Source organism: Quercus robur, chromosome 3, assembly GCF_932294415.1.
Source record: "Quercus robur chromosome 3, dhQueRobu3.1, whole genome shotgun sequence".
NCBI classification, from domain to species: Eukaryota; Viridiplantae; Streptophyta; class Magnoliopsida; order Fagales; family Fagaceae; genus Quercus; species Quercus robur.
This window is the reverse complement of record NC_065536.1, coordinates 4,975,748-4,992,585: the sequence shown is the minus strand read 5'-3', so window position 1 is coordinate 4,992,585 and position 16,838 is coordinate 4,975,748. Positions and strand designations below refer to the sequence as shown.

The window sequence follows — 16,838 nt, the reverse complement described above, 5'->3', positions numbered from 1 at the left end:
TAATTCATTGGTCAATAGACTCGATACAATTATATACTTGATTTTAATTAGCGAACCAATATATACCATTAAGAAATTTTACTAAATTTTACACATTTAAAAATATGTAATTTAAAAAATCGCATTTTTATTCAAAGAGTTTGATTGCTTGATTATCATTATTCTTTAATTGGGGACCAGTTGAAAAAAAGCAAATCTTGGTAACCCTTTACCAAGCATAGATCTCAAGCTATAATCTTTAACAGCTATGATATCAAACAATGAAACTCTTCATAAAATTCTGAAAAGTTCACATTTTTATTATCAGTAACACTAGTAAAAGACTTCAATAAAAAAAAAAGCATCACAACATTATCGAAGATTGAAATTTAAGAACCTAGGAACAAAGTCTTTTTAGAACTCAAGCTTCTCCTGAAAATCAGATTTCTTTGACAGCTTCCACAGCTTCCTTTTCCTTGACTTCCTCCTCAACTTCAAAAGCTGAAACTGGGAATGTCCTGAACAGCCCAGTAGGAGTCTTGAAAGTAATCTTTCCAGTTGGAGGATCATCCACAAAGATTTCATTGAGTGTAATCCAAACCAAAAGCTCCTTGGTCTTAACCCCACTTAGCTTCTTGATTTTTTTGGGCTCAACATAGGCTGTGACTTCAGTGGCATAAGAAACAAGCTTGCCAATCTTTTCAAACTTGTGGGTTGTGCTCTTTTTCTGCTTTAGCCACACAAAGCCAGTTTCTTTCACATACCCACATTCCTCAATGTCTTGCAAAGGCAATAAGCCATTAGGCAAGCCCATATCTGTGAGCAAAAACTTTGATTTCTCCTGACAGAGCTTATCTCCTTGGTAGTACTCAGCCTTGGCCTTGATTTCCTCTGTGATTAGAGACATTTTTTTCTTGGTTTTCCTCAAACTTCTTCTGGGTTGTATCCTTTGTCTATTTTTGAGTGAGTGTGTTTGTGAATTAATGTAGAATGGATTGAGATATAGGTGCGGTTGATAATAGATATATAGTGGTGAAGCTGTACTTTTGCCCTTAGTTTTTTCACAAAATTCCCATCATGCCATTACCGACATAAACCGTGGCAATTTGGACAAGAACTGCTTTTGTAATTATTATATTTATTACCATACAGGTGAAACATTGATTTATGCCATTAAGTTTTTTCCAGCACTAGACCAAGATCATGAATTTATGATCATCACAAGATTGAATGTTCCTTGGGTTTGTTTACCTACACACTTTTGATGTGAATGTTTTTTTTTTTATGAATGCTCCTTGGGTTTGTTTAGCTACACACTTTCAGTGTGACCGATTTCTTTTTTAAATGTCGAGAAAAAAAAATCTTGATAGTAGATATTTCTAGAGTATTTGTTAATATATTATTTTGAGAAGATTTTAATATTATTTTTATGAAAAATATAAAAAATGGTTAAAAATTCTTTTTTTTTTTGGTTAAAAATTCAATGTCCATCCATTAACATTTCTAAAAAGATAGAAGAAAAAAAAAACAAAACAAAACCAAACAAAGTGAGAGTCAACATTATAATTTAGGTGAACAATGAAGTATAGGGGGCAGTTTGACGGAGGATGGGCTGTGTTTATGAGACGGTTGAACAATTATGGCAGAATTAAAGGGGGAAGCGGTGGTGATGAGGCAGTAGCCAATGAGAGAACTCCACATGTAATATGGTTGGGTACACTAATCTATTTATTAGGGTTGACAAGCATCCACTAACAAACACCCACCCAGATTTATCACCAAAAAAAAAAAACATCCACCTAAATTACTCTGTTTTTATTTTTATTTTTTTTGTCAAAACATCTTTGACAAATTGAGTATGAGTACGTTGAATCTGCATTCCATTATGCTTCTACTTCATTTTTATTATTGTTATTTTTTTAATATTAAAACATGTTAGCGAAATTTCAATGTGAAATTTAGTGATGAAGCACATCATTCACTTCGTATTTAGCGCTTGAATTCGAATAATGTCTGATATCAGGATGGTTAGATCATGCACGAGTAGGATTTATCTTACTACTTAGAATTATAAAGAAAGAGTCTTACTCTTATGATTTCACCTTTTTTTTTCTAAGAAAAAAAAAAAGTATGTAGCAATCATGATATATTAATATTACATATCCTATCAAAAATCTATATATAATAATAGATGAAATTAAGAAAAACTTAAATTAAAATTTCAAATTGGAGTCCCAATTTTACACCATATGTCCTAAATTATTTATTCTTAAAGAGTTTTATTTCTTAATTTTAGAATCAAATGTGAAATCACATCATAAATATTCATCCAAATGAGTTATTAAGTACAAAAACCAAAGAATCTAGAATAAATGAATCGTTAAAAATTAAAAAAAAAAAAAAAAAAAAGTGCATCACAATAATTATACCAAAAAAAAATGGACGATTTACATTTTTTACCTAATAATATCCTTATAAATTTTTTTAAAAAGTTAACAAAATATAAAAATGACTATCAATAGTATTTAAATTATATATATAGGAATTATATTATATATCTTTTTTTTTAGAGTTTCAACCTATAGTGTTCGTTCTTAATTATATTATACATCTTATTATTATTTTTAAGGGTATTCATGTATAAGCATAGAATTACAAACTAGGATATATAATATATGACACTCACTTTATAATAAAATGTGTATATCCTACCTTAAAAAAAGTAAATGTGCTGTGAGAGGTAAAAAATATATATAATTTGAATATTGGTAGGGTATTCTTTTTTTCTTTTTCTTTTTTTAATGTCCTACTCATTGTACAGAAATCTTCCTTACGTCAGTCTTGATTTCTAAGCTCAAGTTTGCAATATATTTACTGAAACTGAAAATTAAAAACTGAAAATATTATAGTAAAATAATTTTTAAATGTATAAATAATATTGTAGAACTCATTTTTAATATTTTTAAACATGTAAACAGCACATAAATACTCCATGTCTGGAGTAGTACATAAACAATAATAAACAATACATAAACAGTAAAATTTATATCTAAAAGCTGAATGCAAAAACAAAAACAAAAAAAGCGCAAAATGCAAACGCCAGACGTGGACAAACACCGATCCAAACGGCACTATAGCTTGAGCTTTGAGGAGAAAGTACTTACCATCACATCAAAGTTTGACAATTGAAAGAATTCTTGGTTCCAATTTGAAAAATAATAAATTGCAGGACCAACTTCAAAGTGAATTTAATCTAAAAAAAAACTTCAAAGTGAATTTTTAAGGCACAGGTTTGGCATATAACAACTAACATTTAAAATGCTAAAGATGGTTCTTAAACTGTCTTATTCGACCAAAGAATAAAAAAATGTAATTTAACCATCAAGAAAGTACTTATTTGAATTTTGTACTTTTTACCTAATTGAAGGGCACACCTATGAACTTCTATAGTTCTATTGGTCAGCTTATTGTGATAATCCATTTTCATTTAGTAAATTTTATGTTGGTAATTATATATTTATAGATACAAGAATTTTTTTTATAGAAAAAATGTTAAACTATAAAGTACACCCTAAAGTTTGAGAGTGTTTTGATTTTACATTATAAAGTATCAGAATTTGAATTTTATCTCCTGAAGTTCTATTCTGCTTGCATCAGTAGCCCCTCCGTCCATATTTTCGGTTAAGTGCCACATAAACTTGCCACTTTTGTTTAGTTTGTCCAGTAAAACAATGTGACATCATTTTTATTATGCCATGTCATTTTTAATTATTTAAATTTTAACCTTTTTTTTAGTATTTAAAAATTATGTGACATTATTTTATTAGACAAAATAAACACATGTGGCAAGTTTATGTAACACATCATAAAATATAGATGAAGAGGCTACTAATACAAACAAAATAGAATTTCAAGTATAAAATTTAAATTCTGAAATTTCATAGTGTAAAATCCAAACAATCCCAAATTTTAATAGTGTAGTTTGCAATTTAACCAAAAATATATATTCATGACTCCCTTGAAATTTTCAAAATGATCGTATTCTTGTTAGTGTAAAAATGTCTATAGATAATACCCAAATAAATTAAGTTGTACTCTTCTCAAAATATATGTTCAATGTAAACGTGTCTATGGATAATAGTATACCACCCAAATAAATTAAGTTATACTCTTCTCAAAATATATGTTAAGTGAAGTGGTGTTATATATAAGTTGTTTTATATAAAGATTTTTTAAATTTCTCTCAAACTTCTATTCATTTTTTATTATGCCATTTAGTTTTCCATTGTTTTGATCACGTCTTTACAAATTAGAATTGATTTAATCAAAATTTTAGTTAAATATGCTTTCAGCAATTTGTTAACCGAAGTGTTTTACACTATATTCATATGGCTTTTAAATCATTATGTACATGACAAATAATGAATAGCAAGATATATATATAATTCACTTTTACAAATAAAGGGATTAAAAAAGAGACAAAATCAAATATAATATAGCTCTTTAAATTTTTTTTTTTTTTTTTAATGAATAAGCAAATCTTATTAACTAAAGTGGAACAAATACAGCTCAAACAACTCAAAGAACACAAGCAGCTAAGCTGCAAACACCATATTGACAAAACAACCCCAAAAAAATCCCAGATACTCATAATCTCCTACCCATCTAACCTCAATATATATATATATATATATATATAAAATAAAATAAAAAAGGTCACACAAATAGATTTCCCAAACTCCAGACATACTTTCAATTCTTGCCACATTGACCACAAAACAAAAGAGCGCAATTTATGGTTGAATTCTTAATTTAAAGCATAGAGCATGATCAGTAACTAAAGGATTAAAAGGAAGAAAAACTCTAGTCCTCTCCATCTCACATCATTTAAGATATTCTTTATTTAGAGCCCCTATGAAATCAAGGGCCCCTGATGCAGTAATTGAATTCTCAACCTCCAAATGTGATGTACTATTGCTGCCATAGAAACTTTAACCACTCTTGTTGCAAATTTCTTACTATTCAGCTGGAAATAGCCCCATTGTATTAACTCTAAACAATTGAATGGGGGCATTTCTACCAAAACAACACCTACTCGCTTCCATACATGAAGAGAGAAGGAACACTCCATAGAACAAATGGTCCCTACATTTTGTCTTTTCTTTTTTTCAGCGAAGAAAAAGGGGACTTATTTGTGTAATCATCACCCCACGCACCAAGGTACAAGTTAAATAAGCTCAAGAGTACCACGAGCGCACAATAGAGCATACCACTACTCACCCACATTTTACTACCTTGCCAACCCCAAGCTACCATCCTATCACAAATAGATAGCATGTCTTCCAATTTTACTAATAATAATAATAATAATAATGTAAATTTTAAATTATGCATGACATACTTATTGGTTTATTGTCCTATGAATTCCAATAATAATATTCAAGTGCAGTATATGAAAGTGGCGTGATTAAAGAAATCCTAAGTCGCATGCTTTTAACTAAAACAATAGTAAAACGCATTTCATCAACCAAAAAAAAAAATTAAAATTAAAATAGTAAAACGCATGAGGTGATTAGAAAATAGACAAAACTGAAGGGATATACGTACATTTGTCTTTTTTATTAGTATTATAAAAAGAATTATTTTCTAAAATTAAGAATATACATTGTAATCATTTTAATAAAGCAGTATATCATATTTCACTAAAGATTTAGTTTCAAAATAAGCATTATTTTGAGATTTACTTTTTTGTTTTTTATTTTGTTTTTTGTTTTGTTTTAGATTTAGAATAATTCATATTAATTCAAAATGGATATACAAGACTAAAGGTTAACACCACCACCCCCTCGCCAAAAAATATCTGGCTTTTCTACTGTATGGAATTCACACATTTGTCACAAAGATTATACATATTTCAGATACACAAGACACCCCCCTCCCTTAAATACACAAATAACTAAAAATTGAACCATATACTTGGTGTATTATGTCTCTCTCTCATATAAAAGTGGATTTCATGTATGAAACCTACATGTAAAGTTGCATTTAGGTGAGAAGAATGTGTATTAAATAATTCTACCAAATAACACATGTTCGTACATACATGACAACCCAAACCAGCCAACTGCCTCCTTTATGGTCTCTGAGGGTCATGACACTGATATAGAAGCAAACCCTGAAAAATATTCAATATAAAACCAAAATTGGACAGTTGAGCACATCAAGCAAACCTAACAAAATTTAGTTGAATGTTGGGGGTTCAACTAGCTTTATTAATGGTTCAAGTATCATCCAAAAACTTTCTTAAACAAAAATAAGGTTACAAATTAAACCCAACCTGTGCACAATTTGTGCAAGAATATGCCTCAACGTGCAATATAAGTCACCCCCCCCCCCCCCCTCTCCAAACAACAAAATGCTTCAAAAATGAAACCCAAGCACCGGAGAAAGCCTCGGGATTGATTTCCTCTTACAATAAATCACTGTCTTAGCTCTTTAATTTATCTATTGGATGCAGCCCTGATATTGTTATGGCTCTCCATCCCCATTCCAGGGTGGAAGTCGTTTAGCAATGATTCAATGTGTTTAACTTCTTTTGGCATTGACCCGGTGAGGACCTGATATAAAAAACAGTGTGAATTCTTATAAATAATCAATGGGATCTTCGTTTACTTAAATACAAAAAAAAAAAAAAAAAAAAAAAATGTCGAATATTACTGCACCAATGAAAGAGAAAATTACAAAGCTTAAAACATAGCAACAACTTTCAAATGACATCTTAATCAACTAGATCAAGCTACAAACTATAATGATGGTTCTCATTAACGATAATTGTTGGTAAAACTGTTGGTTTTCTCTGGTTTCAACCAATAAAAAAAGATAATATGAAATAATTATATTACTTTAATATCATTATCAAGGAATAATGTAAAAGATGAAACATAGTAACTGTTATTAAAAATGACCAAGATGGTAGTCAGTAAACATCAGTAAAAGCTGCAACTGCTACAAATAAAGAACACTTTTCTTTTAATATATATATATCTATATATATATATATAATTGTAAGGCTCAAAAGGACTGGAAAAACCAAATTTTCTCCAGCAGTCAGGCAACCAATAAAATTATTACGAACTTCAATCTAATTTATACCTCATGACCAGTGTCTGTAATGAGGACCTCATCCTCAATCCTTATCCCAATGCCTCGATACCTGCATCATACATTCTCAATCCTCAATATATGAAGGGAAATGTTAACAGGCACCATGCAGTGCTTGTCAAGATTTCCCTTAATGGGTTGTGTTAATAAAAGGACAAAAAATTATTAAAAGGATTGCCAAAAAGGATAAAAAAAAATTGCTAAAAAACTGTCAAAAAGAATAAAAAGCTGCAGAAAGTAAAAAAGATGTGCAAAAAGCTGTTGTTAACGGGCACCTTAACACAACCCATATATGAATAGCATGTATAGTTTATCAAAACATTCAATGCTAAGAAACTAGAAACCTATGGCTTAATGTTATCACATCCAGGTAGGAGGTATCAGATTTGATATTCAGTGAAAGATGGAAATTAAGAATAACATGTCATGAAAGAGATAGATAGCTAATTGCAATGGCAATAAAAGCAACTGATTGGCAATTAGCTACACATCAAGAGTAATATTAGGGAACCTACAATGAAAGTTCAAGGAAAATATATCTGACATTGGAAGACCGCAAATTATGAAGGAATAGGAATTTAGTCACCAAAAACAAGGCTGAAAATTTAAAGCTGGACACTCTTGTATCAAGGCTTCCCACTCAATTCACTATAGCAGGCATGCCACCACATAGGACGAGAGGAGATAAGAGCAAAAGAAACATTGAATGTTCAAGCAATTTACAGTTTCTTTCATAAAGAATACTCTTGCAGTTAAGGCTGGTGGGCAAAACCCCATTATTTTTGCACTGCTTGAGCAAATAAGAAGATAGCTACAAAGTTCAAACTGTGCTAACAGCCAAGTTCATAAAAGTCTCAATATATAAGTACAAAATTAGATGTAGCAATTATGTCATGAATTTCAACAAGTACCTCTCTGGAACATCCAAAAAAGATGAGATGTAGACTCCTGGTTCAATTGTTATCACCTACCCATGAACAAAAATAAGGTCAAAATTGCAGCAAAAAAATCAAAGTATGCTAACAGTGATACAAGCGGACACAGACATACTTGCAGTTGGCTGTTTATCACAAAACACATATAATTTGCTGGCTTTTCTATCCCATTCCCATGTGATCAATTATATCACAAGGATATTTAATACGATGTATTTTCTTTTCTTTTCTTTTCTTTTTTGAAAAGAAATGTGCCTGAGAAAGGGAGGGCCGTGAACCTTTTTTTTATTTTTCATTTTTATGAATAATTTCCTCTAGGTGCCAATGCTAAAAAAATCATCTTGAGACAAAAATATATATAAAAATAAAAAAGAGCGCACACACACACACTTTAAACAAACAAACAAAACAAATAGTACACACTCACCCCACCCAAAAAGGATGTGCTAATATTAAAGTATCACCATTTCAGCCACAATATGCCAAAAAAATACAATATCTCCAAGGTAGAGAAAGTCGAATTGTTGTTCAATCAGGGAGGGAACTTACAGCACCTGGCTCCAAGGGCCGGCTATAGCTGATCATGGAAGAATCATGAACATCCATTCCTAGATTGTGACCTGGACAGAAAAAATTTTTTATAAAAAATAATAATAATAAGTGACTAATTGCATAAGCAATTTAGTAATTCTTATCTTCTTAATGAACCAATTCTATATATAATAAACTAACACATTTGAAATACTATAGTGGTGATGCAGAAGCATAACCATAAACTATCTCAATATTTTATTTTGGATTTTCATTAGATAATTTTAGATTTTAATTTTTTTATTTATTTAGTTTGAGTTATGATATGGATGGAATTTCATATCCTTAGATAAGGATTAGTTTAGTATTTGGATTAGTTTGGATTAATATTTGAGTTCAATTAGGATTTGTTTTAGGATGTTTATCTTTATCTCTTGAGATTTTCTTGGAAGCTCTATATAAAGCTCCAGATGATTTATTCTGTAATTAGACTATTCAAACAATTATTAATATTATTAAGTGATTATTCATGCAAAGTTTGCATTGAGTTTGATAGTGAATCCAAACAACCTTAGGAGGTGAAGCCTAAGGTTTACCGTGTGATTAATCTAGGTGGGAAGCCTACGGTGTCATGCGTCAAGTGGCCATTGAAGAGTAATCAATATTTTAAGGCTATATCTTTGCATTCCTAACATTTGACTAAATATAAAAAGAATAAAAAATATATAAATTAACTTGAATGCATGTAAAGAGGGGCATAGAGAAACCTATAGAAGTGGGGTTCAGCATATTGTATAAACTGTTTCCCTCATCTTTTAAAATTCCAATCTCCTTGAATCCTTTGCGCAGCATTTCCGCCTATGAAAACCATACAGTTTTACAGAGATTACATCATTTATTTACAATTTAACATTATTTAACCTTCGAGCAAATAGTAGATAGAAGGCAAGACCATAAAGTAATACATACTTCCACAAGGAGTAGGGGTGTGGTCAAAGGTGAAAGGCGACCTTAAGGTGCCAAGTCCTTGTATAAACTGAGACATGAGGTGCCAAAAACACACTCACCCGAGTGAAGCAATATGCCAAACTCTAAATATAGTTAATATACATATAATGAATTCAAATCATTTGTTACTAATGCTTATTAGGCACAGTTTAATTTTTTTCAAATGGTAGGAGGCTCTATTAATTAATCTAAGAACAGAATTTATAACAATCTCATATAAATAAAAAGAATTTCAAAAAAAAAAAAAAGGAAAGGAGAACAACTATTACAGTCAAAAGTTTATATGATTGAAATTATAAATAAATAAATAACTATTTCTAAACTGATGCAGAAAGAAAGAGAGGTGAGAGAACAAAGCAAGAGAAAGAGACACCTGCTAACTTGAATTTAAGTATAGAACTATCCTTTTTCACCAAATTACAAAAACTGACCTTTTTTTGGCTGAATTTCATTGAGGTTCTCACCTCAAGTGCCCTACAGCCTGTTTAAGGCACTTGGGCGCTCACCTCTGACTACACTAAGTAGGGCCAACTAGGTAATTGCCATGCCAATGAAATATTGTGATGACCACAAACATTAGCATAATTCCTGACAAGTTAAAAATGTTTTGTAGGTCGGATGGTTGTGAATTTTAATTTCCCTACATATATAGGTGCCTTTCAACTGATAATGTAACAAAGTAAAATAGAGAAAGCTACAGATATAAAACACAATGCAACAAAGATTTAAACTTGAGCAGCAGAGAGAAATTGCTATTCTTTGCTCTCATACTTTCTGGATTTTCTTTTTCTTTCTTTTTCCCCTTTTTTGGATAAGTTCTTAATGGATGAAATTTTAATCTTTTCTAAAGACAGCTGATGAAAAGCAAAACCATAGAAAAGGAAACAATTTAGGTTCAAATGATCATACTGAATAATTGTGTATTTGACTTATGGTAGCACCAGGTTTGCAAAGCTTCAGGCATTCCTTGTTTGTTTCTAGTATAAGATCATAAAGTTCTTCCTGAAATAAACACACTGCAGGCATAAGGGGTTGTAATAACAGAATATTCAGATAACAAAAGCTGATACAAAATAGAAAAACTCAAAGAAAGAAAGCTGACAGAGAATGATTACAAGGAATTTTAAGATTATATGAAACTTTTCAATGCAATTTGGTTTGCAGTTGGCAAATTCCAACCAGAAAGGGAAGGAGAATGGGGGGAGTGCATAAGCCTAGAGTAATAAAAATTGTTTCCTACCATGGTGCTTAAATAAATGCATGTGAACCTAGATTTTAAAAACTGTTTCAAGAATGGTCATTTTGTTTACTAAAACTGATGCAGAACAGATAGGAAATTGGAAATAAAAGAGGAACAAAAGTATCAACAAAACAAACCCTAGGCTTCACCACCTAGAACCTGTCTGCAAACCCTAGGCATCACCATCTAAGGGCATTTGGCATCACCACCAAACAGAGAAAACAAAGGAGGAGACATTCTCAACACATATCAATTATTCTTATTCAAATTCATCTGTCTTTCACCATTACAGGAGTATTAGTTATATATGGTTTAGGGGATTACACCAATATGGAAAACATATAATTTAAATCCCTAAAAACCCTCAACATTAATTACCAAATTCAAAATTCAAATTCAAAAACAATATTAATTGCAAATTAAAACATAAAATCTTGGCTCCCTGCATAAAAAACACTAGAAAATTACATGAAACAAACTTCATAAAAAATTTAGTTAATATTTTTTAATTTGATATACAAGATGGGGCAAATATATCTTATCAAGCTTTTGTCATATATCAGATAATGGAAGAACATTCAGCAGTGCGTTCTACAGCAGAAGAGAAACCAAATTTTGATGGCACATACTTGAGCAGAAGAAAATCTTCCACAGGGTGGCCAGGTACGAGTAAGGTCACTGGCATAACCATGCAACTCACATCCAACATCCATCAAAACAAGTTCCCCATCTTTAATCTGCAAAATAAATTATAAAAACTATTACAAGCATGGATTTTTCATATCTAATAAAATATCATTTAGTTCCTTGATTTTAAGAAGACAATAAAAACTAGATACCAGCTTTGATTAATGGACTCACCTTCTGATCATTTCGAGAATAATGTATAACACTAGCATTTGGCCCACCACCAACGACAGGGTTGAATCTGGTCAGTGATTATAAAATTAATAAATCATTGGCAAGAACCTAGCATTAAATAATATTGACAACTCAGACATCCAGGCTTGTTTGAAACTTCAGGAAACAATTTTGATTACAAAAGTTGGACATATAAACTGAGTTAGAAACTAAATCATTCTTTTGGATCCAATGATCCAGAAAGGAAAAGAACTTACGCCATTCTTTGAGCACCTCTCATTCGGCATTCATATTCAACCTTTGCTGACAGCATGCCCTCATAAGGATATGTCTTGGAGTGAAACATCGTCTGCAGAAGTGCCTATTCAAGACCAAAATACATATTATATATATATATATAATTTATTACTAGAATAATCCAATTTACATTACCAAGTTATTCATGTTTTAGAGAGACATAGCATCAGTTTAAAGTACTGTGAGTACTACAATTTGATGGCGAAGAAATATATTTCACAGTGGAAGCAAGACTAACTTACTAGAAGGCTTGCTTCCCCGCCCAGTGCCCAATCCCCTTTCTTTTGTGTAAATGAATGAACTTCAGCACAATGAGCAAGACTGAAGAAAATATAATTGACCCATATCCCACTCAAAATTTAAATTTCTTGGCTCCAAATTTTTATGTGACATCTATTTGAATTAACTAGGCCTTGAACCAACTGATTGTGTTGGCTACATGAATTCTTTTTAAAATAAGTAAACCAACTGATTTTTGTTGGCTACATGATTGTGTTCTTTCTTTACTTTTCCTTTATTATTATTATATGTCAATTAAGGAAATAACAAAGAGTATGTGATGCAGGAGCATAACCAGAAACTATCTCAATATTTTATTTTGGATTTTCATTGGATAATTTTAGATTTTAATGTTTTTATTTATTTAGTTTGAGTTATGATAGGGATGGAATTTCATATCCTTAGATAAGGATTACTTTAGTATTTGGATTAGTATTTGAGTTCGATTAGAATTTGTTTTAGGATGTTTATCTTTATCTCTAGAGATTTCCTGGAAGCTCTATATAAAGCTCTAGATGATTTATTTTGTAATCAGACTATTTAGACGATTATTAATATTATTCAGTGATTATTCATGCAAAGTTTGCATTGCGTTTGGTCCTGAATCCAAACAAACTTAGGTGGTGAAGCCTAAGGTTTACAGTGGGACTAATCTAGGAGGGAAGCCTCATCAATATGACTTCAAATAGAATCAAATTGAAGAAAAGAATACATGTGGCCGGCCCTAACTAATCTATTGAGGATCCATAGCTGATTGCAAAATTTTAGGACTAAGACTTCGTTTTTGTTGTTATTGTTCTAAGTTATGCATGCACCTAGTGGGTTTGATCCCAAGACCACACCCTCTACCCATTCTTATGGGATAAAAAAGTGCCATGTGAGCTAGAGCTCTTTGGCTTAACTAATTACATAACTAATTGTAAAAGCAAACAGAACCATAAAGTAGAAATTCTTCTTAGAATGGTGGCGAATCAAACCTGGTCTATCTTTTTCAAGGAGAAAACAGACTTGTAGGGTTAAGTGACCTAACTCTATGTAAGAAAATTTTGATCTCTTCCAACAAGTAATAATAACTATGGTATGAAAAGTAATACTGTCACGTTATATAAACATTATAACACCAATTCAACCGGGAAAAAAAAAATTTGATGCCCAGCAACTGCTCATTTACAAAGACCAAAATTAGATATAGCATAGACCTATGAGTACCTGGCAAGCAATTGATGCAGATTCTTTCATTAACTTGAGCTCTGCTGGTGACTTTATCCAACGTAACTCATGAGTCAAAGTAGACAGGTCTCCCACTTTGCCATTCTTAGCAAGCTTTTGAAAGTACTCCAATTTCATATATGTTGGTATGGCTGTCTGCCTGTTGTGGAACAATTTGGAGCGTCCGTATATCATATCTGGAAGGTACTGCAGTCAGTAAAAAAAATGTTACCGTTATTTATAAGCACATGAGCAGCCATAGTGTTGAACTTTTATGAAGATTATAGGATAGGAAAAACTGTGAAGGCTTAGTTTATATGTCATGTCAACTTCTGATTAAACACTAGAGTAGCATTTACAATTCAGATTACTAAAAAATCAGATAAAGACAAAATTCTTCTGTGAGACCAGCTGTCAGACTTTGGTATGAATGAGTAAGCTCACCAAATGCCCAAAAAAAGAGAGGAGAAAAGAAAAGGACAATGATCTGGTCATGTAGTTAACTGATGACAGTTGATCAAATGTCACTGTTTACTACAAATTACAACTATGTTAATTGTTTCAAACAAATTGTATTGTGATTCCAGTATGGTGCACCACCATGGATCCATATATATATATATATATATGCTACTTGGCTAGGAAGATGCATGTCATATTGGAAAGGAAAAGAAGAGATATAGCAGCCAATTTAATGATACCTCTATGTCCTTAATGCTTAACCTTCCATGCCAAAATATTAATTGATTAATGCCTACTACCAGAAAAAATGGAGACAATTTCCTCAATCGAATTCTCTACTTTTCAATGTCACCTCAGTAGTCAACACACCTTATGTAATTCGCGCATTGGATATGCCTTCTTAGCACGGAAAATTTCTAATGCTGCATCAACTCCAGCAATTTGCCCTTGCCAAATAACATCCTATATGAATAATAAAGAAAACAATTTAGTGACTTCTTCAATTACTGCTTTATCTATGTATTATATACAATAGCCAAAACTAAGAAAACATCTGTAGATTAATGTAACTACCCTTGCTAAATGACAGCTTTCTCAGCCCTGCAACAGGGATAGTAATATAACATCATGTATCATATATGCAACTTTGGGTTTGCAAAAAAAAAATGATCAGAAAAATACATGTTTGGATATAATTACATGCAAGATTGCATGTCTAAACCAAAAATCATAGGAATCTAATGCCACAACTGCAGTAGATATGCAAATGCAACAGAACTTCATAGGGTATGAAGAAAAATCTGTCATTGTCTCATAGAAGACTGAGCATACATGAGAGTCTGCTTCTGGCATGAACATGCGTAAACCACAGTAATGACCTAAAACTGCCACGCCACCAGGTTGTTGGCAGCCAGTAATATACAAATAATCAGCATCTTGTCGAAATGTGTAAGGCACAACATCTGTCATCATCTTTACAGGGGCAGCTGCAATTATGGCCAGACTATTTTCTGGAAGAAGATCCAACAACCTATTTCTCCTTGAGATGTATTCCTCGGTAGTTATTCCAGGTGTAATCTCCCCTTCTTTCAGTAACTGAAAAGAAAAAAGGCAAACAAAATCAAGTCCATAAATTTTACTAGGGAAAATTAGAATCTTACTGGGGAAAATTAAAATTAATAACAATACCAATTCATAAAGCAAAATCATTCATCAAATATATAGATATATATACGCACAGAAAATCACTATACTACCCAAGAAGGTGGCCATAGTGATGTGACTAGTATGTGCAATTTCCTAGTCGCTTTGTGCATGCACATAAACACACATAGATGTTAAGTAGGAGAACCTGAGGATGAGATGCATGAGTCGGCTGTCCAATATCAGCAACCATCTTCGTACAATATGCACGACAACCTGTAGCCTACAGAGTCAACTCATATGAAACCAAATTAGAATAGAACTGTGAAGATAACAAACAAGTTATCCAATTTTTCATCATAAAAAAGTTGGATCATTAACATGAACTAGACCACCAATTGCTCGATTTTATTGACAGAACATTTCTACCCTAGGGAGGGAGCACCATGTGAATTTGGAGGGAAAACCTTGAATTCTTCATGTTGAATAGAAACTAAAGGGAGGGAGAAAACAATATAAAACTTGCACTGGAACAAACTAGACACCCACAAGCATCAGAGACTACACGAAAAGTGAACCCACAAACTACATTTTTGACAAAATGTTTAAGAGAGGAAGATAAAAGCAGCAGCAACAACAACGAGGACCATAAGAAAAGAGTACTTATTGCTATCAAATTCATGAATAACTCTCACCATAGAGAGTAGATGATTGACACTCTTATTTCATATGCAAGAATTAAAACAAGCGCCAAGTACAATATTGAGACAAGGCCAGAAAACTACACTTCAGCAAAAACCAAATTTGTAAATTTCCATAAACATAATATATTACCAATCCCAATACAACTTTGAAAATTCCATTTAACATACTCAACAAATTCTCATCAAACTTTATACCAAAAGCTAAACGGTAGTTGTTCAACAAAAATCTAAGCTTTAGTCCACGATACTAAATGACTATTTGAGCAGTACCAATGTGCTATTTCAATCCCAGTATTAGAGAAACCAAAAAAATAAAAAGCAATAAGAACTCTTTGTTAAAAAATCCCAAGAAAATTGCTTTAGAAAATGTTATAGACCAAAACATACAAGTAAGTCCCTTAAAGCTACCATCTTTACCAACATTCAATACAAATGGGACAATTTGAGAAATACCCACTTCATAATTCAGTCCAAATTTTACATAAACTCAATAATAATAAAATGAAAAGAAAAAAGGAAACTAATATGAATACTTATTCAGTTCTCAAAGCACATACTTGTTTGTGAGAGATTCTCTGCATTAGTTTTCTTACAAGAATCTGCATTTTGTTGCTGACTGCTTCTTCTCTTTTTGATGTTCTCTCTCACTCACTTTGGTCGATACACTGTTTCACTGTACAAACTACAAAGTGATTAAACTTTGGTGTCACTGAGATTTTCAGTTTGAAAGGGTTTAAGGGTTCGTAAAAGTTTGTGACTTTTTCACAGGTTAAGGTGGTCGGGAACTGAAAACGGTGAGCGTTTTCACAGAAGCCCAATGGTGTTTGTTCCTTCCTGTTATCTAAACGACAAGCCGCATGGGGTGTAAGCCTAACATTTATAAGGGCTGTAGAAAACAACTTGTCGGACTTAGTGGCCAAACGACATGCGTAAGAGACATGCGTAAGAGCTGATACACTCTTTTTGATACACTCTTTTTGATATACTCTTTATCCATAATAATAGATGAAAGTGTATAAAGTATAAACA

At 31.8% G+C, this 16,838-nt stretch overlaps 2 protein-coding genes across 4 annotated transcripts; both read right to left on the bottom strand.

The window, feature by feature from the left end:
• Positions 1-253: 253 nt before the first annotated feature.
• On the bottom strand, positions 254-982 carry LOC126716785 (uncharacterized). Its single transcript, XM_050417768.1, has one exon. The coding sequence runs from the start codon at positions 884-886 to the stop codon at positions 419-421; it is 468 nt and encodes a 155-aa protein (XP_050273725.1). The 5' UTR covers positions 887-982; the 3' UTR covers positions 254-418.
• A 5,223-nt stretch (positions 983-6,205) lies between these two features.
• On the bottom strand, positions 6,206-16,648 carry LOC126716784 (intermediate cleaving peptidase 55, mitochondrial). Of its 3 annotated transcripts, none has more exons than XM_050417767.1 (14): positions 16,367-16,645; positions 15,314-15,388; positions 14,794-15,057; positions 14,332-14,424; positions 13,501-13,707; positions 11,973-12,076; positions 11,716-11,782; positions 11,484-11,591; positions 10,524-10,616; positions 9,374-9,464; positions 8,625-8,695; positions 8,052-8,107; positions 7,132-7,192; positions 6,206-6,596 (listed from the first exon to the last, which is right to left on the bottom strand). In XM_050417767.1, the coding sequence occupies exons 1-14, from the start codon at positions 16,412-16,414 to the stop codon at positions 6,480-6,482; spliced, it is 1,455 nt and encodes a 484-aa protein (XP_050273724.1). In that variant the 5' UTR covers positions 16,415-16,645; the 3' UTR covers positions 6,206-6,479. The 3 variants fall into 3 exon arrangements, 1 of the variants encoding a protein (XP_050273724.1); XR_007652284.1 differs by having other exon boundaries at positions 6,412-6,596; positions 8,630-8,695; positions 16,367-16,647; XR_007652283.1 differs by lacking the exon at positions 6,206-6,596 and having other exon boundaries at positions 7,130-7,192; positions 8,503-8,695; positions 16,367-16,648.
• Positions 16,649-16,838: the final 190 nt, after the last annotated feature.